Below are 27,436 nucleotides of genomic sequence, written 5' to 3'. Positions count from 1 at the left end.
AAGGCGTTCTCAGGACCGTTTCAAACGTCCAAAATTGAAGTCAGCCTCTCTCTATGTTTCTCTCTATGTTTCTCTCTCTGTCTCCCTTTTCTGTTATTCAGTATGATAGGAGTATCTCAGCATTCAGAAAAACAGGTAACAAGGACATCCATCAAGGTTGTTATTCAGCAACTCTCACACAACCACCCATTTCGACAATAGTCACATACTGCCTCTTGCCCCTATCACCACTGTTCCAGTGCAGAAGAAAGAAGAGATCTTCTCGAGAGGTGCAAGAAATTAAAGTACAAATGTGTTGCCCTACAAAGTGAGATTTCTATTCTGCCTGACAGGCCATTAGTGGAGGTTTGAGGTGGGTTGTGCTAGATGTACTGTAGCAGGACTGCTTAGCTTGTGAGCCTCTTTGATGCTAAATCAAAAGCTGACATCTCTGGGGTTGTGTTTGTGTGATGTCAGATCTAGCGATTTAAAATCACAGAAACCGGCACCAAATACATAGTGTTTTCATGTTTGCCAAGAGCAATTAAAATTATCAACAAACACACTCTCCTGGCATTGTTGACCAATTTAACAGCCCCAATATCTTCTGAAGTCGCTGCCTTGAATACGCTGGTAACAAATGTGAAGATTATTACAGTAGAAGATTATTACACCTTCTCTTACTCTCTGTCGTCTCACCCATCTCTCCCTGTCTTTCCCCATCCCTCTCTGCAGCCTGTACCTATCGATGATCACTTCTGTGGGCTGGACATCAACCAGCCCCTGGGGGGCTCCCAGCTGGTATCTGGCCTGACTGTGTACACTGAGACCAGGGACAGGCTGACCTCGGTCATCTCTTACGTCTATAACGGCTACAGCGTGGCCTTCCTTGGCACCAGGAGTGGCAGACTGAAGAAGGTAAGCATGGGTAATACACTGACAGATATAACAGGGGGATTCTTTCTCCACAGTCATGTAAGTAGTCTCCACAGTCAGTAAGCAGCCAACAGTTAGAGACCAATGAGGATTTATAAACAGGAAAAATAAATCAACAGCCAAGACTAGCAATATCATAGATTATAGCCCCCTGGGTTTAATCGCTATGCAAGAGGCACAAATCAATTTTGACAGTATTTAGTTTCTTCAAGAGTCTCCCTTGATTTAGGCCTCCCGAGTGGCGCAGTGGTCTAAGGCACTGCATTGCAGTGCTAGAGGCGTCACTACAGACCCTGGTTAATTCCCAGGCTGTGTCACAACTGACTGTGTTCAGTAGTCCCATAGGGTGGTGCACAATTGGCCCTGCAACATCTGGGTTAGGGGAGGGTTTGGCCAGGGGGGTAGGCTGTCATTGTAAATATGAATTTGTTCTTAACTGACTTGCCTAGTTAAATTAAGGTTAAATAAATTAAAAAATACATATAACTGTATTGACATAAATCAAGATAGGGAAAGATTATTGTATGGATGAATGGGAACATTGTGACATTAGCCAGTGGGCACAGTGTCAGCCTGTCTGGCACACATGCAGGGTGGACTTGGAGCAGAGGCTCACATAACTAGACAATAACTCCTCTGCTTTCTCTTCCCTCAGTGTGTGTGTGTGTGTGTGTGTGTGTGTGTGTGTGTGTGTGTGTGTGTGTGTGTGTGTGTGTGTGTGTGTGTGTGTGTGTGTGTGTGTGTGTGTGTGTGTGTGTGTGTGTGTGTACGTAAGGACAGGGTTTATCATTACACTGACATGATGCAGACTCCATAGTTCCCCCGTGGAACATCATGTCTGCACTCCTATTCCATCATTCCAAATGGTCACAGAGAGTGGAAGTGGAGCATGACAATAAATGCCATTAGGAGATCAGTCAGGCAACAATGCCATTGGAAAGGGCAGGCTCAGCACACTGGAAGGTCAGGGATCGGAAGGTCAAAATGAATAAGCAACACTCTCACCATCCAGCATCTGGGGATATCACACCCAGCAACACCCATTTCCAACCTGACTTCACATGTCTTTTATCAATGGATTAGATATGTCTGTATGTTTGTTGTTGGAGTGTGGTCTTCTTGGATAATTTCCTTCTTGATTGGATTCTGTTGTTCCATTGTTTAGTCTACTGTGTTTTCCTGGCTCAAACTCAACACCAATGCCGAGTATGCCAGTAATCCACCAGTGTGCCACCAGTGACAGTAAGGCTCCATTCTAATAAGATTAAATGGTATAATGCAGATTAAATAGTGTCAGCAGGTTATGGCTTACTTTGACATAGTTATTCACTTACCAAGAAGAGGGCATTGACCTCTGTAATATAGGTGTTGCATGGCAAAACACGAGAAGGACATGAATGCATCCAATATTCTTCTCAGTGGTTAGCTATAATCACTTAGTAGTATTTCCTTTGGATTCATATGATAAGCACGCAGCTCTCATGAATGATCTCAAGTGCAGATACTGCCTTCATTATAGCTTTTTGAGAACCGACCAAGTGAGGACACTTTCCAATGTGTATGTACTAAATTACTTGAGCTTTTCAAAGACAGCTTCAGAGCGGAAAGGAAAAATTTGGTAATTGAAGTGATGAGAGGAGAATCTCAGACAGGAAGATGGGGACTGGCAATGAAGGTGTGTTTGAGTCTCTATAGAAATTATTTTCATAACGGCATGCTTTGAACAGGAGCCTCAGTAAAGATATCTTCACAGCAGATAGACAGGTCACCAGGAATTATATTCTAAATAGCAAGAGACAACATTCACGTTTAGATCCACAACATCTCAAATACAAACAAAAATGATTATTATAATAATACAAAAATATATATATAGTAACACAATAAATAAATACTCAATGAGAAACGATGGCTTGGCTATGTGCATGGGGTGGCAGTACTTTGTCAATGTGCACAAGGTAATTGGTAATTGGTACAAGGTAATTGAAGTAGATATGTACATATAGGTAGGGGTAAAGTGACTAGGCAACAGGATAGATAATAGACAGTAGTAGCAGCGTATGTGATGAGTGTGGAAGTGTTTACGTGTGTGTGTGGCGAATGTGTGCTTGTGTGTACATGTAATGTGTGAGTGAGTGTGTGTGTATGTGTTGGAGTGTCAGTATGTGTGAGTGTGTGGGGAGAGTCCAGTGTGTGTGTATGTGTTGGAGTGTCAGTGTGTGTGAGAGTGTGGGGAGAGTCCAGTGTGTGTGCATAGAGTCAAAAATAAAATGCAGATAGTTTGGGTAGCTTTTTGGTTAACTATACACTAACTATTTAGCAGACGTATGTCTTGGGGGTAGAGCTGTTCAAGAGCCCTTTGGTCCCAGACTTAGCGCTCCGGTACCGTTTGCCATGTGGTAGCAGAGAGAACAGCCTATAACTTGAGTGGCTGGAGTCTTTGCCAATTTCTAGGGTTTTCCTCTAACACGGCCTGGTATAGAGGTCCTGGATGGCAGGAAGCTTGGCCCCAGTGATGTACTGGGCCGTACGCGCTAGCATCTCTAGTGCCTTGCGGTCGGATGCCGAGCAGTTGCCATACCAAGCTGTGATGCAGACAGTCAGGATGCTCTTAATGCAGCTGTAGATCTTTTTGAGGATCTGAGGGCCCATGCCATATCTTTTCAGCTTCCTGAGGGTGAAGAGGCGTTGTTGTGCCCTCTTCACGACTATGTTGGTGTGTTTGGACCATGCTGGCTTGCTTCTGAAGCTAAGCAGGGTTGGTCCTGGTCAGTCCCTGGATGGGAGACCAGATGCTGCTGGAAGGGTGTTGGAGGGCCAGTAGGAGGCACCCTTTCCTCTGGTCTAAAATAAATATCCCAATGCCCCAAGGGCAGTAATTGGGAACATTGGCTTGTGTAGGTTGCTGTCTTTTGGATGGGACGTTAAATGGGTGTCCTGACTCTCTGTGGTCACTAAAGATCCCATGGCACTTATTGTAAGAGTAGGGGTGTTAACCCTGGTGTCCTGGCTAAATTCCCGAGCTGGCCTTCATACCACCTAATCATCCCCAGCTTCCAATGGGCTCATTCATCCTCCCCTCTCCCCTGTAACTATTCCCCAGGTCGTTGCTGTAAATGAAAACCGGGTAAAATAAAAACATTAAGCGATTTGGACACCGAAGGACCTGCTCAACTACAGCCTTGTCGATGTGAATGGGGGCATGTTTGGCCCTCCATTTCCTGTAGTCCACAATAAGCTCCTTTGTCTAGCCCACATTGAGGGAGAGGTTGTTGTCCTGGCACCACTCTGCCAGGTCTCTGACCTCCCTATAGGCTGTCTTATCATCATTGGTGATCAGGCACCACCGTCGTGTCATCGTCAAACTTGATGATGGTGTCATGGGTGGCCAGCCAGTCATTGGTGAACAGGGAGTACAGGAGGAAGACTAAGCACGCACCCCTGAGGGGCCCCGCTTGGAGAGCACTATGGTGTTTAACGCTGAGCTGTAGTCTATGAACAGCATTCTCACGTAGGTGTTTCTTTTGTCCAGGTGGGAAAGGGCAGTGTGGAGTGCAGTAGAGATTGCTTCATCTGTGAATCTGTTTGGGAGGTATGCGAACTGGAGAGGGTCCAGGGTGTCTGGGAGGATGGTGTTGATGTGAGCCATGACCAGCATTTCATGGCTACAGATGTGAGTGCTATGGGGTGGTAGTCATTTAGACAGGTTTCCTTGGCATTCTTCAGCACAGGGACTATGGTAGACAGCTTGAAACATGTAGGTATTACAGACTGGGTTGAAAATGTCAGTGAAGACACTTGCCAGCTGGTCAGTGCATGCTCTGAGTACACGTCCTGGTAATCCGTCTGGCCCTGTGGCGTTGTGAATGTTAACCTGTTTTAAGGTCTTACAACACATGGGCTATGGAGAGCGTCATCACACAATTGTCCGGAACAGTACTCTCATGCATGATAGAAGGGCAGCTATGTCCATATATCCTCTGCTTCTCTTGAGTTCTGCTTGCATTAGGACACTGAAACATGTACTGCACTTAGTACACACTCATGAGCATGCAGGCTAAGACATGCACACGTGCAAAAATACACACACACACACACACACACACACACACACACACACACACACACACACACACACACACACACACACACACACACACACACACACAGAAACAGGATGCATCCGTTAAATAGCAGTTAAGAAAATTAAGTCCAGATGTGTACCTGAATCGCCCCCCAAAACAAAAGGAATGGAGGAGGGGGTATAGAGGAGGACAGGAACAAGAGAACAGGAAGCAGGGCCCTGAACGAGAACCCAAAAGCTCTTAAGGGAAAACACAGAGACCTAGATGAGTCTGTGGTCATGTCGTAGAAATGGTGTTATGGAAGCTAGCCACAATGTAGAATGTTAAGTTCAGGGAACAATAATATAATATAATATATGCCATTTAGCTGACGCTTTTATCCAAAGCGACTTACAGTCATGTGTGCATACATTCTACGTATGGGTGGTCCCGGGAATCGAACCCACTACCCTGGCGTTACAAGCGCCATGCTCTACCAACTGAGCCACAGAAGAACAACTCAGGGATCATTCAGCAAACCTCATACCTTTGGGCCAACACTAACATGCTGTATGTTTTTTTCTTTGTCAGACGAGCCCTCTCACACAGCACATGCGTACGCACGAACGCACAGCATACACACACACAAACACAATTAGAGTGCAGTAAGCCTAGTAAGTAATCATCTTTGGCAATTGCATTTGTTAACATACAGCTTGTACAATGTCAGGGATCAATACAGCTCTCTTAGTAGCAGTGATGAGATGTCTGACTGATTAGAGCAGGTGTGTAACACAGACCTCCACCTCACTAAACACTAAGCACTACAGCACCATCCTGTCTTAACAGGACAGACACACGCTCCTCCTCATCAGCATTCAGCCAAAGTCATGATGGATACGGGTTAATCAATGTCCACTCCAGTCTGTCAGCTAGAATTTGCCAAAACACACAGCCGTTCAACCCTGAAGGTTACCAGACGTACTGGCTTTATATCACTGTATTTTCAGTCAGTTAGAAGGAGATGCTTGGAAAATGTCATGAATTTTTGTTGCTAGTTTCCCTACTACCATACTGTATCTGGCAAAGGAATAAGGGACACTGGGTGGATACTAGACTAAAACGTATAGGCTAGCTGAAGAGATTGCTCCCAGTCTATTATCCATATGTTAGGATACACTAAACACACTTTGCCCATGCTAGTCACATCTGATCACATTTAGTGGGAATGGCAGGCCAACGACATGCACGGTAAACTGATCACCTTTGACACAAACCTCCAGGGAAATGGAAAGCTATAGGAACATTTATGTACAGAAATGTGTCCCTCTTCTAGAACCCTTTTAAATTGATTCCCTGATCATAATAATCTCATAATCAATCCTGCATGTTAATTGTTAAAGGAGGAGAAATTAGAAAGATGTGACTCAGGGTAGCTGTTTTGCAACTTTCAAACTACCCAATTAGGCAATTTTTTAAATGACATCTTAGCCTTAGGGTTTGTGTTTTTTCTTTTAAGGATGGAAGCACAGACCAACAACCAATGAAAATAAGCTGAAAAAAGCAGCAAACCATGACAATAGAGTTGGGGGGGACAGGTTGTTTTCATAACTAAGATTTACATGGGATCATATGAAATTCCAATAGTTATTTGGGTTATTTAACTTTCTTGTTTGTATCCAATGTTGGTCTCTAAGGGGGTTAAGATTAATTTCCTCCATCAGTATCAGGAAGGAAAACACACCATTGTAGGTATAAATATGATTCAGGAGTGAAAAGCATTTCCTCTTATAGGTGAGTTTGGACATTTAAAGGGATAGCTCACCCAAATTAGAAAATGACACATTGGTTCCCTTACCCTGTAAACAGTCTATGGACAAGGTATGACAGCAATCTATGATTTGGTTTAGTTTCCCTGGCAGTAGCTGGCGCTGTTTCCAAATGCTAACATTTGAGTGACTATAAGTGACTTTGGTGAGCTTCACATGATTCTTGAAAAATGCTAACATCGGTGCCATGACTTGAATGGGATTTGTGCCACAAATGCTAAAAAGTTAGTATTTGGAAACAGTGCCAGGTAAACTAAACTATTTCTCTGAGTGAAAAAAATGTGGGAGGGGCCTCATTATCATATTTGCCAGCATGCTTTGTTGAAAGTTGATTCTTCGAATAGTTTGTTTCAATACCTTTGTTTCTGCATGCACATTGATTGATTTGTTGATCTTATACTATACAAAGATAAATAAATAAAACATTTCTAAACTAATCCAATCTGTAAGGGGTTTGATTGATCACACCTGTTACTGAGATGGTTATTCCAGTTTAGATTGTTTTTAAATCCTTCACCATAGCAGTCATTCTGAATGCAGGTTGTGGGTGATACAAAATTCCAATTGTTGGATTTCACAAACCAGCATATTGTGACTTGAAAGTCTGATGTGGCCCATGAGCCAGTATTTTCAGACCACAATGGTGAGAATAACTAAGCCATAACTAAAGGCCTTATCAAATGTATAATATATGGTCATAAACGGTTAATTGAAATGCATCCATTTATTGTAGAAAGTCACTTGGTGAAGGCGTTAGGGCTAAAAGTTATTGAATGCAGCAATCATGTCTGTCACTAACAAACACAGCCATGGGTGGGTGACTCTCAAATTCACTCAAAAAAGGCATGCTGGGAAATATGCAAACAAGGCTTTATACCCTAGTGTTAAAACAACATCTACCCCCCAAAATACTGTAACACTACATGTGTTATTCCATAACACAAAACATTTAAGTCAGAATTTGCAACACCCATAGTGTTAGGAAACCAACACTTTAGGGGTGTTAGTTTGTCAAAACTTTGAAAAGTGTTAGTTTTTACACTGTGAATGTTAAATTCTGATCTCAAATGTGCTGTGTGTCCTTCTATCCAGTAAAATCGACAGCACACAAAGAGAGAGCGAACATCTTTGTGTGCACATACAGTAAGAGCCTTGAAATTAAATTATTTGTGGTTTAGATGACTTAAGGTTGATAGGACAGCAGTCATCGGTTGATCCTTGTGAACTAGCCACTTTTCGTCATGTACATTACTTCTACCACAAACTCTGGCTGAACTAGGACAGCTTCTAGAAACTGTGCACATGTCATCAGCTACCAGCAGGCTCATTATAAAACCAGTGAAATGCTCCTTCTCTCATTACGGACTGTGGGCTTAAAGACAGATTGAAGACATGTTGTAGTTCCACAGGGCCAGAGCCCGTGACAAACCTGTTTTAGATTATAAACCCATGTATAAATGGATTGAAATCAAACTCTGGGCTGGTCAAAAGGTCAACATTTCATCTGAGCTCATTAATTGGACCCTGTCCACCATGGTGGCCCCTGGTCAACCTCCTAATGCCCTGCTAAATATCTCTATGGACAATTTAGGATTTATTTACGATAACATTTTGCTAAGGGAACGCATACAAGCTTTGGTTTCTATTTATGAAATATGGAGTGTGGGAAATGGAATGGAAGCCGACTCCGCTTTGTGTGGGATTGTGGTAAGAGAGTCCGAGGGTGAGGGGGAAGACAGGGAAGGGGGGCAGGGATCCACTAAATAGATGAGAAGTTAAAGAGAACAGCTTTCTATTGAGTGACTTGTTAGGAGGTTGAACATGTCAAATCAATGGTGGACAGAGCTGGTTAAATGAGAAACGGAGCAAAGTGGACACGGTGATTCTCTGGTGATCCTGCTGAGAGAATCCCCTGACTGTGGGGCTGCTTGCCAGGCGTTGGTCTGTTTGTCCCAGAGGGATTGTCCTGTAGGATTCTCCCATCTCAGCCCAAGAGCTGTTTTTCTCTGTACTCCCCTTTGTTTTTGGTGGGGAGCCCAACTTGCAGGAGAGAACTTCTGACTGGAAGGTGGAAGGGTTGATTGATTGGTGCAGTTTTGGAGCCCAGGGGATCCAATCATGCAATCCGTTTGTATTGATTGCTGCTGTGTCTATTGAGAGAGCATTGTGAGTCTGCCAGTGACTGTGTGTACTGGCCTGGCACGCAGGGAGATTTGCTGCAGTCCAACCTGAGCTTGGTGCTGGAGATTTGTAGTGTCCAGATAACTAGAATGGAGGATATGTTGTTTATTATGGGCTTCTCTTATACTTTATTTAGAGGATTATTGTCTTTATCTAAAAAAGTACATTGAATTATATTTTTGTGCCTGATTTCTTAGCAGCCATTACATTTGAGATTGTACATCTAATGAGGATATTTTCTCTTGGGTGTTGAACTTGAAGTTTTATTAATTTTGTCTGTCAAGACTCAGGGTAGATGTGATAATAATGTACTGTGATGTATGGAGCAATTCAGATGTCTGATACAGCCTACTAATGAGGGCAGTGTTTTCTGTGTATTGATGAAAATGTGGCCTGTGGACAGAAGGGGGTAGGGGAAGGGAATTCAATTCTCTGTTTGGAAGTAGAAGCCTATCCGCCTGCATGCTTTTAATGAGCTCCAAAAAGATGGTGGTTTGAAAGTCATGCCAAAGTCAAATCTTTAGAGTCTGGTTTACTTGAAAACAAGCCAGAAAAATGCCACCACCAGTAACAACATGAACTAATCCTGGAGTAGGGACAGCATTACAAAGCCAAGCTAAAACCACAGTAATCCATAGGTATGTTTGGTCAAAACCATCCCTTTATTTCATATTCAAGCATACAGATGTAATTAACCAGACCCATGTCTGTCTTTCTCTCCTTCAGATCCGAGTGGATGGGCCTCCTGAGGGCGGGGGGCAGTATGAGACCCTGACCGTGATGACAGATGGCAGTCCTATCCTCCGAGACATGGCCTTCACTCTGGACCGCAACTTTCTCTACGTCATGTCTGACAGTCTGGTGAGGAATCTCCCATTTCCTGCTGTATCAGAAGCAAATGTTTATAGATTAACAAGACCCGTAACTATGAACAGAATGATGTACGTACTGTATGGGTTCAAAGTTGTGATGCAAAGAAAAATAAAGAATTTGATGATTAACAAACATTATTATGGCTCAGGGTAATGTGTATAATATACACTATATATACAAAAGTATGTGGACACCCTTCAAATTAGTGGATTTGACTATTTCAGCCACACCCATTGCTGACAGGTGTATAAAATCAAGCATACAGCCATATAATCTCCATAGACAAACACTGGCAGTTGAATGGGCTTACTGAAGAGTTCAGTGACTTTCAACATGGCACTATTATAGGATGCCACCTTTCCAACAAGTATGTTCGTCAAATTTCTGCCCTGCTAGAGCTTCCCCGGTCAACTGTAAGTGCTGTTATTGTGAAGGGAAAATGTCTAGGAGCAACAACGGCTCAGCCCCAAAGTGGTAGGCCACACAAGCTCACAGAACAGGACTGCCGAGTGCTGAAGCGTGTAGTGTGTAAAAATCGTCTGTCCTCGGTTGCAACACTCACAAGTTACAAACTGCTTCTGAAAGTAACGTCAGCACAAGAACAAGCGTCGGCTGGAGTGGTGTAAAGCTCGCAGCCATTTGACTCTGGAGCAGTGGAAACGCGTTCTCTAGAGTGATTTTTTGTCAGTCTGACAGACCAATCTGGGTTTGGCGAATGCCAGGAGAACACTATCTGCCTGAATGCAAAGTGCCATCTGTAAAGTTTGGTGGAAGAGGAATAATGGTCTGAGGATGTTTTTCATGGTTCGGGCTAGGCCCCTTTGTTCCAGTGAAGGGAAATCTTAACGCTACAGCATACACTGACATTCTAGACGATTCTGTGCTCCCAACTTTGTGGCAACAGTTTGGGGAAGGCCCTTTCCTGTTTCAGCATGACAATGCCCCCCGTGCACAAAGGGAGGTCCATACAGAAATGGTTTGTCATGATCGGTGTGGAGGTACTTGACTAGTCTGCACAGAGCCCTGACCTCAACCCCATCAAACACCTTTGGGATGAATTGGAATGCCGACTGAGAGCCAGGCCTAATCACCCAACGTCAGTGCCCAACCTCACTAATGCAAGTCCCCGCAGCAATGTTCAAGTGGAAAACCTTCCCAGAAGAGTGGAGGCTGTTATAGCAGCAAAGGGGGGACCAACTCTATATTAATGCCCATGATTTTGGAATGATGTTCAATGAGCAGGTGTCCACATACTTTAGGCCACGTAGGGTATATAACGAGAATTGAAAATAGTAAAGATGAATTTGATCTGAAATATTTGATCTTGTGCTCTCCTTCATACATTGTGATACTATTGCACATGTTTAATTCTTCTCTGATTATATTATATTATACGTACACTCCATGTTGGGTTGTGTGTAAGATATGCAGGGCATGTTCAGACAGAATGACAGATGCTCTAATTACTCACCCATGTGCACTGACTAACATGTATCTCATACTACACACATCCCATAGAAACCACTAGACTAACATGTATCTCATACTACACACATCCCACAGAAAACCATTACAAGTCCATTCATCTACACACATCCCAAAGAAATGACTTGCCTTCGATGTATCTTCTAATCTACATGCTCCACACATCCCATTGAAAACCAGACATTTCATTGGTTTGGGGATGCTTTTTGGTGTTCTCCAGTTGGGCCAGCATCACAGCAGCTAGCAGAGCAGTTGTTGTTGGCAGATATCCTCTGGACTCTTTGGAGATAAGAGGGAACAGTGGTAATCACTTTCAACTCCCATCAAGTGATTTTTCTGGCACAGTCACATGGCGTTGTGTAATGGGATTCGATTTCAGTACGGCCAAAAGGCCTGCTATCACTGCTACACTCACTTGTCTCCCAACTGTTGGAATATATTTTTTAAACTAAACTGATGGACAAAGAGGCAGAGGACGTTTGAACAACACAGGCGGCATACATTTGTTTAATGTGTCCAGAAATAATCTCTAAACATCAAGTGAAGGAATAAATGAGGTTGTCTGTGAGAAATGAGGGAGAAACGGGCACAGGCATTGTACATAAGTGTCTCTTGATACAAATGAAGGAAGCACTTCCTAGAGTGTGATAGACTGGAAAAGACAGGACATCACTTATTGACGAGCCCTGGTTGTTCAAGGAGATACTCTTCCCATTCGGACTGTAGTATGAGAACATGGATGAATGTAACCAACCAAACCAGCCCATGGCCATGCACTCGCTCTCTCCTAATATTTGAATCATACAGTCTGCTTGTGGCTTTTGGCCCCTAGGGACCAGGAAAGGAGTAAAGCCTTCCTCCCTTTCTCTTATTCCAATCAGACCTTCCTAGAGCTTTACAGAGGAATTCCAGGAGGAGAGGGGCTTGCTGGGCTGCTCTCTCAGATTTCCTACTTTCCCAGCCGATCCCAGAGTATGGGGATTTGGGGATTTCTCTGAGCCAAACAATAGAGAAATTATGTGAAATGAGGAGCGAGGCACAAACAGATTTGACTGCGATCAGGCGACCCTCGCAGAATAACAATGAGCCTCTCTGTCTCCTGCCGAGCATGATGATGCAGAGTGGAGAGGAACGGAGTGTGTGTGTGTGTGTGTGTATGTGTGTAAGTAGTCTAAGAATGTACTTTTTTTTATCCTACCAAGCAGCTTTATAATAGTGGATCTGAATGATGTCCTCAAGTTGATTATTTGTTGAAACATCTATCTATCCCTGCTTTACCTTGAGAAGTATTGGGGCAGGGTAGCCTAGTGGTTAGAGCGTTAAACCAGTAACCGGAAGGTTGCAAGTTCAAACCCCTGAGCTGACAAGGTACAAATCTGTCATTCTGAACAGGCAGTTAACCCATTGAAAATAGGCTGTCATTGAAAATAAGAATTTGTTTACCTGACTTGCCAAGGTAACAAAAATTGTCCAAACATACACACTCTTCATTCAATTGTAATGGTCTGATGTAGCATGGGGTCAGAGGTTTAAAGCTGGTCCATAACAAGTGTTATTACAGTTATTTACTCAGAGGGAATACAACCTGCATTGCCTACAAGGCCAATCTCTCTACAAGTGCTGTAAAATGTGGAATAATTGCTAAAAGTTTCACATCTGCTGCTTCACAAAATCAATTTCTGAGAGTACCATTGATAATGAATTCCCCTCTTATTCCCATTTTAGTCAGTAATAATTAACCTGAAGGCAATAGCTATAACCCGGGTGAAATGTAACATCATCATACAGGCTACACATCGTACATAAACAGTATAGGCTGCCTGTAGTGCTTATAGAGCAGGGCTCTCCAACCCTGTTCCCGGAGTGCTAATGTCCTATAGGATTTCGCACCAACCCAATCTAGCGCACCTGATTCTAATAATTAGCTGGCTGATTAGCTGAATCAGGTTAGTTACAACTGGGGTTGGAGGGTAGCTCTCCAGGAACAGGGTCGGAGAGCCCTGTTATAAAGGCAGCCATGACCCGTCTCGTAAAGGAACAAAGGCAGAGGAGGAAATACTTTGTATCTGGGCATTTTGTTGAGCGTGGTTTGGTTGGACTTTGTGTGAGGTTGTTTGGACAGGAAGGGTTAAGTCTCTGTCCTGGCTTCTGTCCTGACCCGTCCTTGAACCTTTTGTTATCCCTGTCAAGGGGTCAGCAGCTGTGAACACAACAGGTCAGGGAGGAGAGCAACCTCTGTCTGTCCTCCCAGCAGATCGACTAGTCACATAATAAGCTGATGGTTGATAGGGTCAGTTGAAGAAAGATAACAATCTGAAGCATTCATCAAGTGACTGCCAATGATTTCAATGTGAAAATTAATTTGAGTTACATTTCTATAGATTTTCTAGGGCTGTACATTTGTAGGAGAATGTGGTCCTAAAAAAATCCTGCTGTCAATATCATCTCATTGTGATTCACAGCTATGCATTTATGCTCAGGTAAAATCCGATGGACAAATAAACTCCCATCATCTGAGCACCAGAGGCGCGCAGCACCAGAGGCGCGCAGCACCAGAGGCACGCAGCACCAGAGGCACGCTGTTGGCACAGTGACACCAAGGCTCTGTCTGTCTGCTCCTTCCCATTCTCAGCTAGTTTAGAAGAGGCTGATCTGAGTTGGGTTGGTTTAGTCGATTACTCCTCCTGCATCAGATTTGCCCGTCCATCCCTTCTAAAATAATTTTCCTAATGGAATGCACTGTTCTGAACACATAAAAAAATAAAAACGGATTTTGCGGGAAGAGGCAGATAATCAGTTTTGCTAACACAGACCTGGGAGAGAACCCACTTACGCTATCAAGTGCAGCAGAGACGTTCTAATCCATAATTCACTCTTCATTTGTGACTGCTTACAACAATAAATTGCTTGCATTGTCCGTCAAAGGGGAGAATAATAGCAAAGTATAAAATAGCAAAGAGCTTCAACCTGTTTGTGTATGCACTGGCTGCTGGCGCTGCCCACTCAACAGCAACGTCTGTCACAGCGACTAATGGGAGCGTATGCTTTGCCAGGCGTCCACACAGAGAGGAGGTGTGTGTGTGTGTGTGTGTGTGTGTGTGTGTGTGTGTGTGTGTGTGTGTGTGTGTGTGTGTGTGTGTGTGTGTGTGTGTGTGTGTGTGTGTGTGTGTGTGTGTGTGTGTGTGTGTGTGTGTGTGTGTGGGCTGATCTAGGCTGTGAGCTCACCCATGTAGATCAGGCTTATCTTTGCTGTGGCTTTACTCCTTTCTCAGCCTGTTTGCCAGAGCCACTTCCTCTGTTGAACACACCCACAATCAATCAGCTGAATCAATCTGATTTCATGGACTACCAGTCTTTTATCAATTTCCTTAGATACTGTAAACTGTGTGTCATTGGTCAAGCCAACAGGAAATACACTATTTCAATGGATACATGATATTTATCACATACCACACACAATTAACCAGCTAAAAAACTAATGAAGCAATTATATAGAGCAATATGTTTTACACTTATTCTAAATCATATGCTACTCATATCTATGTGAATGTGAATGTTGTAGCCTCCATGGCCTCTGTGCTGCATCTAAGCCTTCCTCTGTTGTGTTGTAGGTGACCAAGGTCCCAGTGGAGGCATGTGAGCAATACGGGACCTGCGGAGAGTGTCTGAGCTCTGAGGATCCTCATTGTGGCTGGTGTGTCTTGCACAACATGTAAGTCCACTACCACACTATTCTTAAAAGGCACAATGGCCATGGTTTAACACACCAATCACATAACTTACCAACACCTGGAATTTAGATGGAAAAAAAGGAGTAAGAGTTTATAGAATCCCTTGAATAGAAAATTATGCTATTGAGCACACAGATACAGACAGACAAACTGTCACTGCTGGTATGGGGGGACAGAATGAGACAATGGGGACAGAGTACAGAAGGATTACAGGGAGTAGACAGGGTAACCCACTGGGCTGCTGCAGACTCTATACCATTTTGGTCTTTGAGAGACTGGGCTTACATCTTAATTGTCTGACCGGCATGTTAGCTTACGTAATAGAACAGGACAGACCAGAAGGGATTCAGAAGATTAAAACCCAGGCAGTGTTTCTGAAAATTTACTGAAACAGACCTCAGAAAGGATTTAATATGCAGTATTATATTGCATTTGCATTTCAGCAATCTCTACGATCATCATTATCTAAATTGCAGCTCTTGGAGTGTACTCTTATCATCCTACTTGACTAGCAAAACACAGAATAGATTTATCCTAATTATACTGAACAAAAATATAAATGCAACATATAAAATCTCGGTCCCATGTGTCATGAGCTAAAATAAAAGATCCCAGAAATTGTCTACATGCACAAAAAGCTTATTTCTCAAAAATGTTGTGCACAAATTTGATTGCATCCCTGTCATTTGCCTAAGATAATTTTTCTACCTGACATGTGTGGCATATCAATAAGCTGATTAAACAGCATGATCATTACACAGGTACACCTTGGGCTGGGGACAATAAAAGGCCACTCTAAAATGTGCAGTTTTGTCACACAACACAATGCCACAGATATCTCAAGTTTTGAGGGAGCGTGCAATTTGCATGCTGACTGCAGGAATGTCCACCAGAGCTGTTGCCAGATAATTTAATGTTCATTTCTCTACCATAAGCCACCTCCAACTTAGTTTTAGAGAATTTGGCAGTACGCCCAACCTGCCTCAAATTCGCAGACCATGTGTAACCATGCCAGCCCAGGACCTCCACATCTGGCTTCTTCACCTGTGGAATCGTCTGAGACCAGCCACCCGGACAGCTGATGAAACTGTTGGTTTGCATAACCGAAGAAATTCTGCACAAACTGTCAGAAACTGTTAAATAAAATAAAATTTTATTGGTCACATACACATGGTTAGCAGATGTTAATGCGAGTGTAGTGAAATGCTTGTGCTTCTAGTTCCGACCATGCAGTAATATCTAATAAGTAATCTAACAATTTCACAACAACTACCTTATACACACAAATGTGAAGGGATGAATAAGAATATGTACAGTACATTTAAATATGGATGAGTGATGGCATGCGGCACAGGGAAGATGAAGTAGATGGTATAGAGTGCAGTATATACATATGAGATGAGTAAGTAGGGTATGTAAACATTATATAAAGTGGCATTGTTTAAATTGACTAGTGATACATTTATTACATCCAATTTTTAATTAATAAAGTGGCTAGAGATTTGAGTAAGTATGTTGACAGCAGCCACTCAATGTTAGTGGTGGCTGTTTAACAGTGATGGCCTTGAGATAGAAGCTGTTTTTCAGTCTCTCGGTCCCAGCTTCGATGCACCTGTACTGACCTCGCCTTCTGGAAGATAGCGGGGTGAACAGGCATTGGCTTGTGTGGTTGTTGTCCTTGATGATCTTTTTGGCCTTTCTGTGACATCGGGTGCTGTAGGTGTCCTGGAGGGCAGGTAGTTTTCCCCCGGTGATGCGTTGTGCAGATCACACTACCCTCTGGAGAGCCTTGTGGTTGAAGGCAGTTGCCATACCAGGCGGTGATACAGCCCAACAGGATGCTCTCGATTGTGTATCTGTAAATGTTTGTGAGGGTTTTGTTGATGTTGAGTGTGAGGTTATTTTCCTGACACCACACTCCAAGGGCCCTCACCTCCTCCCTGTAGGCCGTCTCATCGTTGTTAGTAATCAAGCCTACCACTGTAGTGTCGTCTGCAAACTTGATGATTGAGTTGGAGGCGCGCATGGCCACGCAGTCATTGGGTGAACAGGGAGTACAGGAGAGGGCTGAGAACGCACCCTTGTGGGGCCCCAGTGTTGAGGATCAGCAGGTTGGAGATCTTGTTTCCTACCCTCACCACCTGGGGGCGGTCCGTCAGAAATTCCAGGACCCAGATGCACAGGGCGGGGTCGAGACCCAGGGTCTTGAGCTTAATGACGAGTTTGGAGGGTGCAATGGTGTTAAATGCTGAGCTGTAATCGATGAACAGCATTCTTACATAAGTATTCCTCTTGCCCAGATGGGTTAGGGCAGTGTGCAGTGGGATTGCGATTGCGTCATCTGTGGACCAATTGGAGCGGTAAGCAAATTGGAGACGGTCTAGGGTGTCAGGTAGGGTGGAGGTGATAAGATCCTTGACGAGTCTCTCAAAGCACTTCATGATGACGGAAGTGAGTGATAGTCATTTATCTCAGTTACCTTAGCTTTCTTGGGAACAGGAACAATGGTGTGCCTTTTGAAGCATGTGGGAACAGCAGACTGGGATAGGGATTGATTGAGAGAAGCTGAGGGAAGCTCATCTGCGTGTTCATCGTCCACACCAGGGTCTTGACCTGACTGACTGCAGTTCGGCATCATAACCGACTTCAGTGGCCAAATGCCCACCTTCGATGGCCACTGGCACGCTGTAGAAGTGTGATCTTCACAGATGTCCCAGTTCTTCCATGGCCTGCATATTCACCAGACATGTCACCCATTGAGCATGTTTGTTATCCTCTGGATTGATGTGTACGACAGCATGTTTCAGTTCCTGCCAATATCCAGCAACTTCCCACAGCCATTGAAGAGGAGTGGGACAACATTCCACAGGCCACAATCAATAGCCTGATCAACTCTATGTGAAGGAGATGTGTCACGCTGCATGAGGCATTTAGTGGTCGCACTAGATACTGAATGGTTTTCTGATCCTCGCCCTTATATATATATTTTTTTAAGGTATCTTTAATCCCACACATGTGAAATCCATAGATTAGGCCCTCATTTATTTATTTCAATTGACTGATTTCCTTACATACTCTATAACTCCGTAAAATGTTGCATTTATATTTTTGTTTTGGTACTTTATTCGTCATTTGTTTACTTTGCAGTTTCCACTCTAAGTCCCAGTATTATACCTGTATGCATGCTACTTCCATGAGCTACTATTCACTATATAGCTTATACTGCCTGAATTAAATACTCAACTTGTCTCTCAAGAGTAAAACAGGGAGTTAGAAAATGCAACATGCAATCACTGTATATATGCCCACCCAAAGCATGTGGAGGTAAACCCCATGTGACCTACAGAAGAGTGTGTGTGGTGGGTTAATGTCTAAGGGGCTAGGACAGGAGAACAAACAGCTCTATCAGACATGACATGGAGGGGGAGATGAGATAAAAGGGAATGAAAGGGCGTCTGGGATGAAATGGCTGTCCAGAGGCACTTCAATTAATGAGAGGCCAAGAAGTTAGTGTCTATTCTCCCTGTGGGTACAGGCTGTATCAAGGAGACGGTAGGAACAACAACCATCCATTCTGCCTTCATTGTCTTGTAATTACAGTTGAGGTCTCTGTGCACTTTGAAGGCTCTCATGAGATGTCACCCTCGACAACATCTGAGAGTTCATTAAGCACCGTCTCATCCCGCAGTGGGCATTACAAATGTAAAAGAGAGACACGCTCTATTGTCAAATCCTCGTCAAGAGGAAGCGTGATCGCTGAGAGATGCAACCTTGAGATCCTCTCAACGTCTTAAATGCTTTTTTTGTGTGTTTGTGTGCATTTTCTAAATCTCCACGTCCCAAGCTATCACAATTTCTCATTTAAAGAGACTGATTATATAACCCCAACATAAAACACAATTTATCCCATCTTACAACAATCCAGAACAATCCAATCACACTGATATGGGCACACTTTCCTTCGTTGACCTCAATTGCTTTGACATTGCAGCAATGTTGTTAAGATGTCCCTTAACATTTTGAATAATGTCCTGGTTCCCATCCATAGGTGTGCCAGAAGAGACCGGTGTCAGAGAGCAGAGGAGCCTTTCCGGTTCGCCACTGATATCGAACGTTGTGTGAAAATTATCGCTCATCCAGACAGCATCGCCGTGTCAGCACACAGTGTTCCCGTGAGTCAAATCTTAACCATTCGTTCTTTACTTCTGATCAAACTGATTCTTACATGTTTTGAGTTGATGGTGGCGACGTGGTCCTGAGTTTTTCATGACAGACCAGACAGTTCCAAACCAGCTATCCCTCTCTCCTCCTCTGCTATAGCTCCTATTGGAGGTGAGCAACGTGCCTGACCTCTCAGCTGGGATCAGCTGTGCCTTTGGAGAGCAGGCGGAGATGGAGGGTCATGTCAACGGCAACAGAGTCATGTGTCTGTCCCCGTCTGGCAAGGAGGTCCCACACATACCTGAAGGACAAGGTGAAAAAAGATATAGCTCCAGTATAGAACCTATTTCTCTGTGTTCCTCAGTGATACAGATGTGACCTCTTTTTCAGAGGACCAACAGCCTAAATAAAGTTAAGCACTGTATAACCAAAAACCTGGAAATCCATAAATATACTCAAAATCAGATGTATCCTTACCCCCCCCATCTATCAGACTGGTTGAGTGTGGAGCTGCGTCTGAACTCTAAGGAGACAGGTCAAATGCTGGGCAGTACAGAGGTCAAGTTCTATAACTGCAGCATGCATCACACGTGAGTACAACACCCCCCGGCCCACACATGATCTGATTCATTCAATAGATAGTAGAGTACAACCTCATTAAGGGCATTGATGTACGCAACCCAACTTAAGTACAGGCAGGTAGGTAACCTCTAAATTCAGGTCAACCTTAGGCAGTCAACCCCGCATTGTTAGCTTATTTGGTTCTACTTAGTGTTTCTAGAATGGTTCCCTGAGGAACAGTGTACATCAGGGATCATCAACTAGATTATGCAGTTTATCATAGCACACTGCGCTTTATTACAGGTGACAATTTTAGTACTCATCACTGCATCATCTACCAGAAAGTTGGTTGGTCCTCTTTGATGTCATGTAGGTTGATACATTGTTACGTTATCATTTATAAAGCTATTTTACAAAAAGTCCCACTGTACCGACCATCATAACTAAACTTTAGACATACTAGTTACCACACCCGGTCTTAGGGATGGCTAATTATGGAAATTCCTTGGGTCTCTACTGAGTTAGGTAAATCAGCTTTAAGTTTTCTTGATCCTTATTTGTGGAACAAAAACTGGATCTAACCAGAATAGAAAGAGGAGTGGGAGGACCCTGGCAGCGTCATTAAATAGCATCCCCACTCCTCTTTCTATTCTGGTTAGGGCCAGTTTGCGCTGTTCTGTGAAGGGAGTAGTACACATCATTGTACAGTTTCTTGACAATGTCTTGCATGGAATAGCCTTCATTTCTCAGAACAAGAATAGACTGACGAGTTTCAAAAGAAAGTTATTTGTTCCTGGCATTTTTGAGCCTGTAGTCAAACCCGCAAATGCTGATGCTCCAGATACTCAACTAGTCGAAAGAAGGCCAGTTTTATTGCTTATTTAATCAGGACAACAGTTTTCAGCTGTGCTAACATAATTGCAAAAGGGTTTTCTAATGATCAATTAGCCTTTTAAAATGACAATCTTGGATTAACTAACATAACTTGCCATTGGAACACAGGAGTGATGATTACTGATAATGGGCCTCTGGACGCCTATGCAGTTATTCCATACAAAATCAGCCCTTTCCAGCTACAATTTCTAAGTGACTCCAAACTTTTGAACAGTAGAGTATATACAAAATTATATGGACATCCCTTCAAATGAGTAGATTCGGCTATCTCAGCCACACCCGTTGCTGACAGGTGTATCAAATCCAGCACACCGCCATGCAATCTCCATAGACAAACATTGACAGTAGGATGGCCTTAATGAAGAGCTCAGTGGCTTTCAATGTGGTATCGTCACAGGACGCCACCTTTCCAACAAGTCAGTCTGCCAAATTTCTGCCCTGCTAGAGCTGCCCCAATCAACTGTAAGTGCTGTTAATGTGAAGTGGAAACATCTAGGAAACACAACGGCTCAGCCGCGAAGTGGTAGGCCACACAAGCTCACAGAACGGAACCACTGAGTGCAGAGACATCTGTCCTTGGTTGCAACACTCACTACTGAGTCCCAAACTTCCTCTGGAAGCAACGTCAGTACAAGAACTGTTCGTCGGGAGCTTCATTAAATGGGTTTCCATGCCCGAGCAGCCGCACAGAAGCCTAAGATCACCATGCAAAATGTCAAGCGTCGGCTGGAGCGGTGTAAAGCTCGCCACCATTGGACTCTGGAGCAGTGACAACTCGTTCTCAGGAGTGATGAATCACACTTCACCATCTGGCAGTCCAACGGACTAATCTGGGTTTGGCGGATGCCAGGGGAATGCTACCTGCCTCAATGCATAGTGCCAGGAGGAATAATGTTGGGGCTGTTTTTCATTGTTCGGGCAGGGGCCTTAGTTCCAGTGAAGGGAAATATTAACACTACAGTGTACACTGACGTTCTAGAGGACTCTGTGCTCCCAACTTTGTGGCAACAGTTTGGCGAAGGCCCTATCCTGTTTCAGCATGACAATGACCCTGTGCACAACGGGAGGTCCATACAGAAATGGTTTGTCGAGATCGGTGTGGAAGAACTTGGCTGCCCTGCACAGAGCCCTGACCTCAACTCCATCGAAGACATTTGGAATTAATTGGAACGCCGACTGAGAGCCAGGCTTAATCACCCAACATCAGTGCCCGACCTCACTAATGCTCTTGTGGCTGAATGGAAGCAAGTCCCCGCAGCAATGTTCCAACATCTAGTGGAAAGCCTTCCCAGAAGAGTGGAGGCTGTTATACCACCAAAGGAGGGACCAACTCCATATTAATGCCCATGATTTTGGAATGAGATGTTCAATGAGCAGGTGTCCACATACTTCTGGTGAAGTAGTGTAGCTCTCTGGCAGGTACATTCAGGTCAACTTTAACATATTACTATAATATAAATGCAGTACAAAGCCTCATCACATCCAATTCATCAGAATGCGGTGTCCATTAGCAGCTAGCGACCCTCTCTGGTCTATAGTGTGATTAATATGTCAGTCTAAACAGCCTCCCCCTTCTCTCCCCTCCCTTTTTGCCTCACACAGCACAGCAGCATCACATTAGCCTCCGTGATTAATTATCCTGTGTTTGAAACGGCCTGGCAGGCCAGTTCTATTAATACAGAGCTGTTACAGAACATACTGACTTACTGTTGCTCGTGGCCTTTCTGAAACACTGCTGTATTAACATTATGCGCTAGTGGTACAATGTTGAGGAAACTAACTATGCTCTCTTCATGCACTGCATCTTGGATGGATCATTAGAGACATACTAAGATCGTGTGTTTGGCCGCAGAGTCTGGAAGCATTTGGATGTCTGTTGGCTGGTTGGTCATATGATGTCTGTAACGTGTCCATCTGTCCCTCCCTCTGTCTTTGCCCTGCAGGTGTCTGTCCTGTGTGAACAGTACCTTCCACTGCCACTGGTGTAAATACCGCAACCTGTGTACTCACAACCCCTCCAGCTGCTCCTTTCAGGAGGGCCGGGTCAATGCATCAGAGGTAGCTGCATGGCTATGGATTAACAAACACTAGATTAACAATTTTGTCTCTATAATACACATTAACACATGTTTACATTAACCAGTGTTTAATCTTTGTTTAAAATTGAATGGACCTTGATAGAAGCTTTTTGATGTCTGACCTTTGACTCCTGGCGTACGTTCTACAGGACTGCCCCCAGCTGCTGCACTCTGGAGAGATCCTGATCCCAGCAGGGGAGGTGAGACCCATCACCTTGAGGGCCCGGAACCTTCCCCAACCCCAGTCTGGCCAGCGGGGTTACGAGTGTGTGCTCCACGTCCAGGGAAACAACCACCGCGTCACCGCCCTGCGCTTTAACAGCTCCAGTGTGCAGTGTCAGAACAGCTCGGTACGCACTGTGTGACCCTCTCTAACACTCCCGCCGGGACCAGCCTCAACCTGGCTGTGCATTATCCAGGACCATTATCTCTAGTGTAGTGAATTACATCTGAGGTAGTCTCTGAGCGTAATCTGAATCTGATCTCATCCCACTGAAATGATCTGTCATGCGGTGTCTCGATAAAATAAGAAGTAGGTTGTCTGCAGTGGAAGGACTAAAACAGACATCTAAATTATGTCTGAAACCTAACATGTCCGTGTCATTCAAACATACATCTAGGTCCTTCTAATATGGACATAATAGGTTCCCTTGAGACTCAAGTTTCAGTGGAGACCAACTTCTCAGATAGTTGAGTGAGGAAGAGAGGCAGACAGGGATACACAGACTACTTGACATTTTAATGTATCTATACCTCACTCTCCTCTCTCACGTCCAATGAACAGCCTCTCTAGTCCCCGCAGAGGCCTGTCCCAATATGGGCAAGTCCCAGGGGAGAGGAGCAGATAGTGATCATAGAAATGACAGGTGGTTAAAAGCCGCATCTCTCTCTCTCTCTCTCTCTCTCTCTCTCTCTCTCTCTCTCTCTCTCTCTCTCTCTCTCTCTCTCTCTCTCTCTCAGTACATCTATGAGGGTGTAAAGATCAGTGACCTGGCGGTGGACCTTTCTATCGTTTGGAACGGCAATTTCATCATCGACAATCCCGAGAAGATTAAAGGTGCCTGTGCCATCCATCATTGCCTGCAATTGCTGAGGAGTGGAAAACAGTCACTCTGTTGGGATGAATGGGGTCTAGCCCACGTCAAAGCTTTCCCTCTGCCTTCAGATAAAGTTCACATGGCTCTCACGCTCTACTGTGTTATTATTAAGGCTAATCATTTGTGCTGTGAGAGTGAAGGGTGAACTTTTGTGTTTACCATTTTTGGTTTCTGACTGTTAGAACTCTTTCCATTATGTATTTGGTTGTAGAATAGTGCCATCCAATACCTAAATACTGTGAAATATACACGCACTGAATATAATTCAACTGCGGTCCTCCTCTATCCCACAGTGCACCTGTATAAGTGTGGTGCCCAGCGGGACAGTTGTGGCATGTGTCTGAGGGCCGAGAGGAAGTTCCAGTGTGGCTGGTGCAGTGGAGAAGGTCGTTGCACCATGAAGCAGCACTGTTCACCCATCAGCCCCTACGCTAGCCGCTGGCTCAACCTGTCCGGCAGGAATGTCAAGTGTACCAACCCACGCATCACCGAGGTTAGTTAATCAGTGAGACCCTTACCTTTTCCTGCAAACCTCTACTTTAACCTTCATCATTATCCATCATACGACCTTAGTAATAAGAGGTCTTCTCAGAAATAACCAGTAAAAACACTGGGATCAGTCCTTAGACATGAGCATCATATCCTCCTTCAAATCAGTAGAACACAATTAAGGAAGGACTATACGAGACACAGCGAGTGCCACATAGAGTACAACATTATCTCTGCAACCAAATGAATGCAGCCATGAGCCGTGCACTATGCAGCCTATTTTCTGAGTCTTTTTGGCCCTAACTCCTTCTTTATTACAAGAGACATAGTGGGTCAGACAGACATATAACTAATGCTCCCACTTCAAAGAGCCGCAAGCCTTTGAAGTCCCTGTCACATTATTAGTGTTTCAGTGGCAGTCTGGGAGGGAATTGATTCAGACCCGGACTGCTACTGCCTGCTGCTGGGAACAGGGATAGAGCTGCACTACAGACCTGAGGGGTGTTTGTGTGGTCAAGCCATTTTAAGGAGAGCTTCTGAATCATTATCTTTGTACATAGTGATGCAGTGCTGCTACAGGGCCTACGCATGGAATATTACTTAAAGGCTCTATTTGAACCGCATGATTTCTGATTGATATGTTTTCTACCTATTATTTTATCCTCTCACTTTCAAACACTAATATACAGTGTTCTGAAGTGCTCTAAGTCTCGCACTTCTCCATGCCACTGTCTCCTCCCTGTAGGTGAGTCCAGTGGCAGGGCCTCCAGAGGGGGGGACACTGGTCACCATACAGGGAATGAACCTGGGCCTGTCCTTCTCAGAACTGTTGGGGAACGTGGAGGTGGCAGGGGTACATTGCACTCCACAGGAAGAGGGCTACATCACTGCAGAACAGTAAGAATCGGTCCTTCTGTAGCTCAGTTGGTAGAGCATGGCGCTTGTAACGCCAGGGTAGTGGGTTCGATCCCCGGGACCACCCATACGTAGAATGTATGCACACATGACTGTAAGTCGCTTTGGATAAAAGCGTCTGCTAAATGGCATATATTATTATTATTATATTAAGAACCAACACGCACAGAAGCACCCAGACACACATGCATGCACAAACTCAGGCACTTACACCCAAAGACACACACACACGCACACACAAAGATTACAACCAATGACAGAGATAGAGATAAACAGTTTGCAGCAGGCTTGCTTTAGTGTACTGAGGAGTGGAGAGCAGAGCTGTTTTGTGTGTCTTCGTGAGGCTGACGGCACCGCTGTAATTGAAATGCGCTGCATGTCACTGACTGCAGGGACAATCTGTTAGCCATGGGTTTCTCTCACAGCCATGTCATTCAATTGGTCCATGGCTGAGGGCACCTTATTTATATCCTTGTATAAAGAAACATGCCAGCAGAAAATTGGAAAACTCGCCCGACATAGCAGAGGGGGGCGAGAAGAGGATTCATTGGGTCCTGTTATTGTCAGGTGAAAGGTTAATCCCGAAGACATTTCTGGGACTACTCATTTAGGCCCCACACAGTGCTTTAAAGCATGGCATTACAACCATTATTTTTACTGTAGGTCAGTTTTATAATGACTTATTCATTGCATACTTTATCTTATTGACCTGACACGCTAACAAATTTATGGAGAACACACTGTTGCCATGGTGCCCGAGTTAATGGTGGGTGGTAGAGATGGGGTGTAGTTTAACATTGCTATTCTATTGGTGCTATTGGTTTTCCATTAGGAAGAACGATGGCCTTCCATATTGACCTACCACTACTTTGAAAGTCTGCCACAATCACATTGAATGGAGAGACCAACAGAAAAGAGCACTTTCTGTTCACTTGAAAAACGTGTACAGCAAAGTTCTCTCTCCCTCTCCCTCAATTCAATTTGCTTTATTGGCACGACGTAACAATGTACATATTGCCAAAGCTTATTAATATCGAAATTGTCAACAGGACAACATTGACAACAATAACCAAGTGTCAAAATAGCCATACATTCATCTCTCTCTCTCTCTCTCTCTCTCTCTCTCTCTCTCTCTCTCTCTCTCTCTCTCTCTCTCTCTCTCTCTCTCTCTCTCTCTCTCTCTCTCTCTCTCTCTCTCTCTCTCTCTCTCTCTCTCTCTCTCTCTCTCTCTCTCTCTCTCTCTCTCTCTCTCTCTCTCTCTCTCTCTCTCTCTCTCTCTCTCTCTCTCTCTCTCTCTCTCTCTCTCTCTCTCTCTCTCTCTCTCTCTCTCTCTCTCTCTCTCTCTCTCTCTCTCTCTCTCTCTCTCTCTCTCTCTCTCTCTCTCTCTCTCTCTCTCTCTCTCTCTCTCTCTCTCTCTCTCTCTCTCTCTCTCTCTCTCTCTCTCTCTCTCTCTGTGACTTGACAGGATTGTGTGTGAGATGGACTCTACGTCTCAGGGAAGGGCACCTGGTCCAGTCCAGCTGTGTGTTGGTGAATGTAGACCAGAACTACAAACTCAGTCCTCCCAGCTCTACTCCTTTGTGGTATGATATGCATACATAGTACACATCTCTCTACTTCAGTATTATTGCTCTGGAACAGTTTGTTCTCATAGACTATCATATGAGTCATCGACAACAGAGTTGACAAAGTAACATGCCATGTGGAATATTGAGAAAATGCTCTTTTCCCAGACCTCTAACCTGGTGGGACTGACCCCTGGCCGAGGGCCTGAGTCTGGCGGAACTAAGGTCACCATCGTGGGGGAGAACCTGGGTGCTGGTAGCAGAGTGAATGTTACCTTTGGAAACCAGACCTGTGAGCTGTACAGGTGAGTGCAGAGGAGAAGGCCAAAAGAGAATCCTCTACGGAAGCTCCTACAAAGATCCTTATATAAAAGTGGGGACTTGATGAAAGTGCCTACTCTTATTTTGTCGGGACCAATTTTAAAAGGTCCTGTGCAGTTAAATATGTGATTTTCCTGGGTTTTATGTACACAACATGACCAAAGGTATGTGGACACCTGCTCGTCGAACTTCTCATTCCAAAATCATGGGCATTAATATGGAGTCGGTCCCCCCTTTCCTGATATAACAGCCTCTACTGTTCTGGGAAGGCTTTCCA

General features: G+C 44.2%; 1 protein-coding gene across 1 annotated transcript in view; it reads left to right on the top strand.

The window, feature by feature from the left end:
• The window catches only part of LOC118400193 (plexin-A2-like), a 57,138-nt gene that overhangs the window by 17,885 nt on the left and 11,817 nt on the right, over positions 1-27,436 (top strand). Inside the window, exons 3-15 of the mRNA XM_052473387.1 lie at positions 715-897; positions 9,716-9,850; positions 14,959-15,059; positions 19,127-19,250; positions 19,399-19,552; positions 19,733-19,829; positions 22,638-22,752; positions 22,922-23,122; positions 23,733-23,829; positions 24,163-24,362; positions 25,104-25,255; positions 26,739-26,856; positions 27,007-27,143. Coding sequence (XP_052329347.1) covers positions 715-897; positions 9,716-9,850; positions 14,959-15,059; positions 19,127-19,250; positions 19,399-19,552; positions 19,733-19,829; positions 22,638-22,752; positions 22,922-23,122; positions 23,733-23,829; positions 24,163-24,362; positions 25,104-25,255; positions 26,739-26,856; positions 27,007-27,143 — 1,814 coding nt within the window. The remainder of the gene's footprint in view (positions 1-714; positions 898-9,715; positions 9,851-14,958; positions 15,060-19,126; positions 19,251-19,398; positions 19,553-19,732; positions 19,830-22,637; positions 22,753-22,921; positions 23,123-23,732; positions 23,830-24,162; positions 24,363-25,103; positions 25,256-26,738; positions 26,857-27,006; positions 27,144-27,436) is intronic.

This window comes from Oncorhynchus keta, chromosome 21 (genome assembly GCF_023373465.1).
Source record: "Oncorhynchus keta strain PuntledgeMale-10-30-2019 chromosome 21, Oket_V2, whole genome shotgun sequence".
Classification (NCBI taxonomy): Eukaryota; Metazoa; Chordata; class Actinopteri; order Salmoniformes; family Salmonidae; genus Oncorhynchus; species Oncorhynchus keta.
The sequence above is the reverse complement of the archived record's forward strand: the minus strand, read 5'-3'. Positions and strand labels throughout refer to the sequence as shown.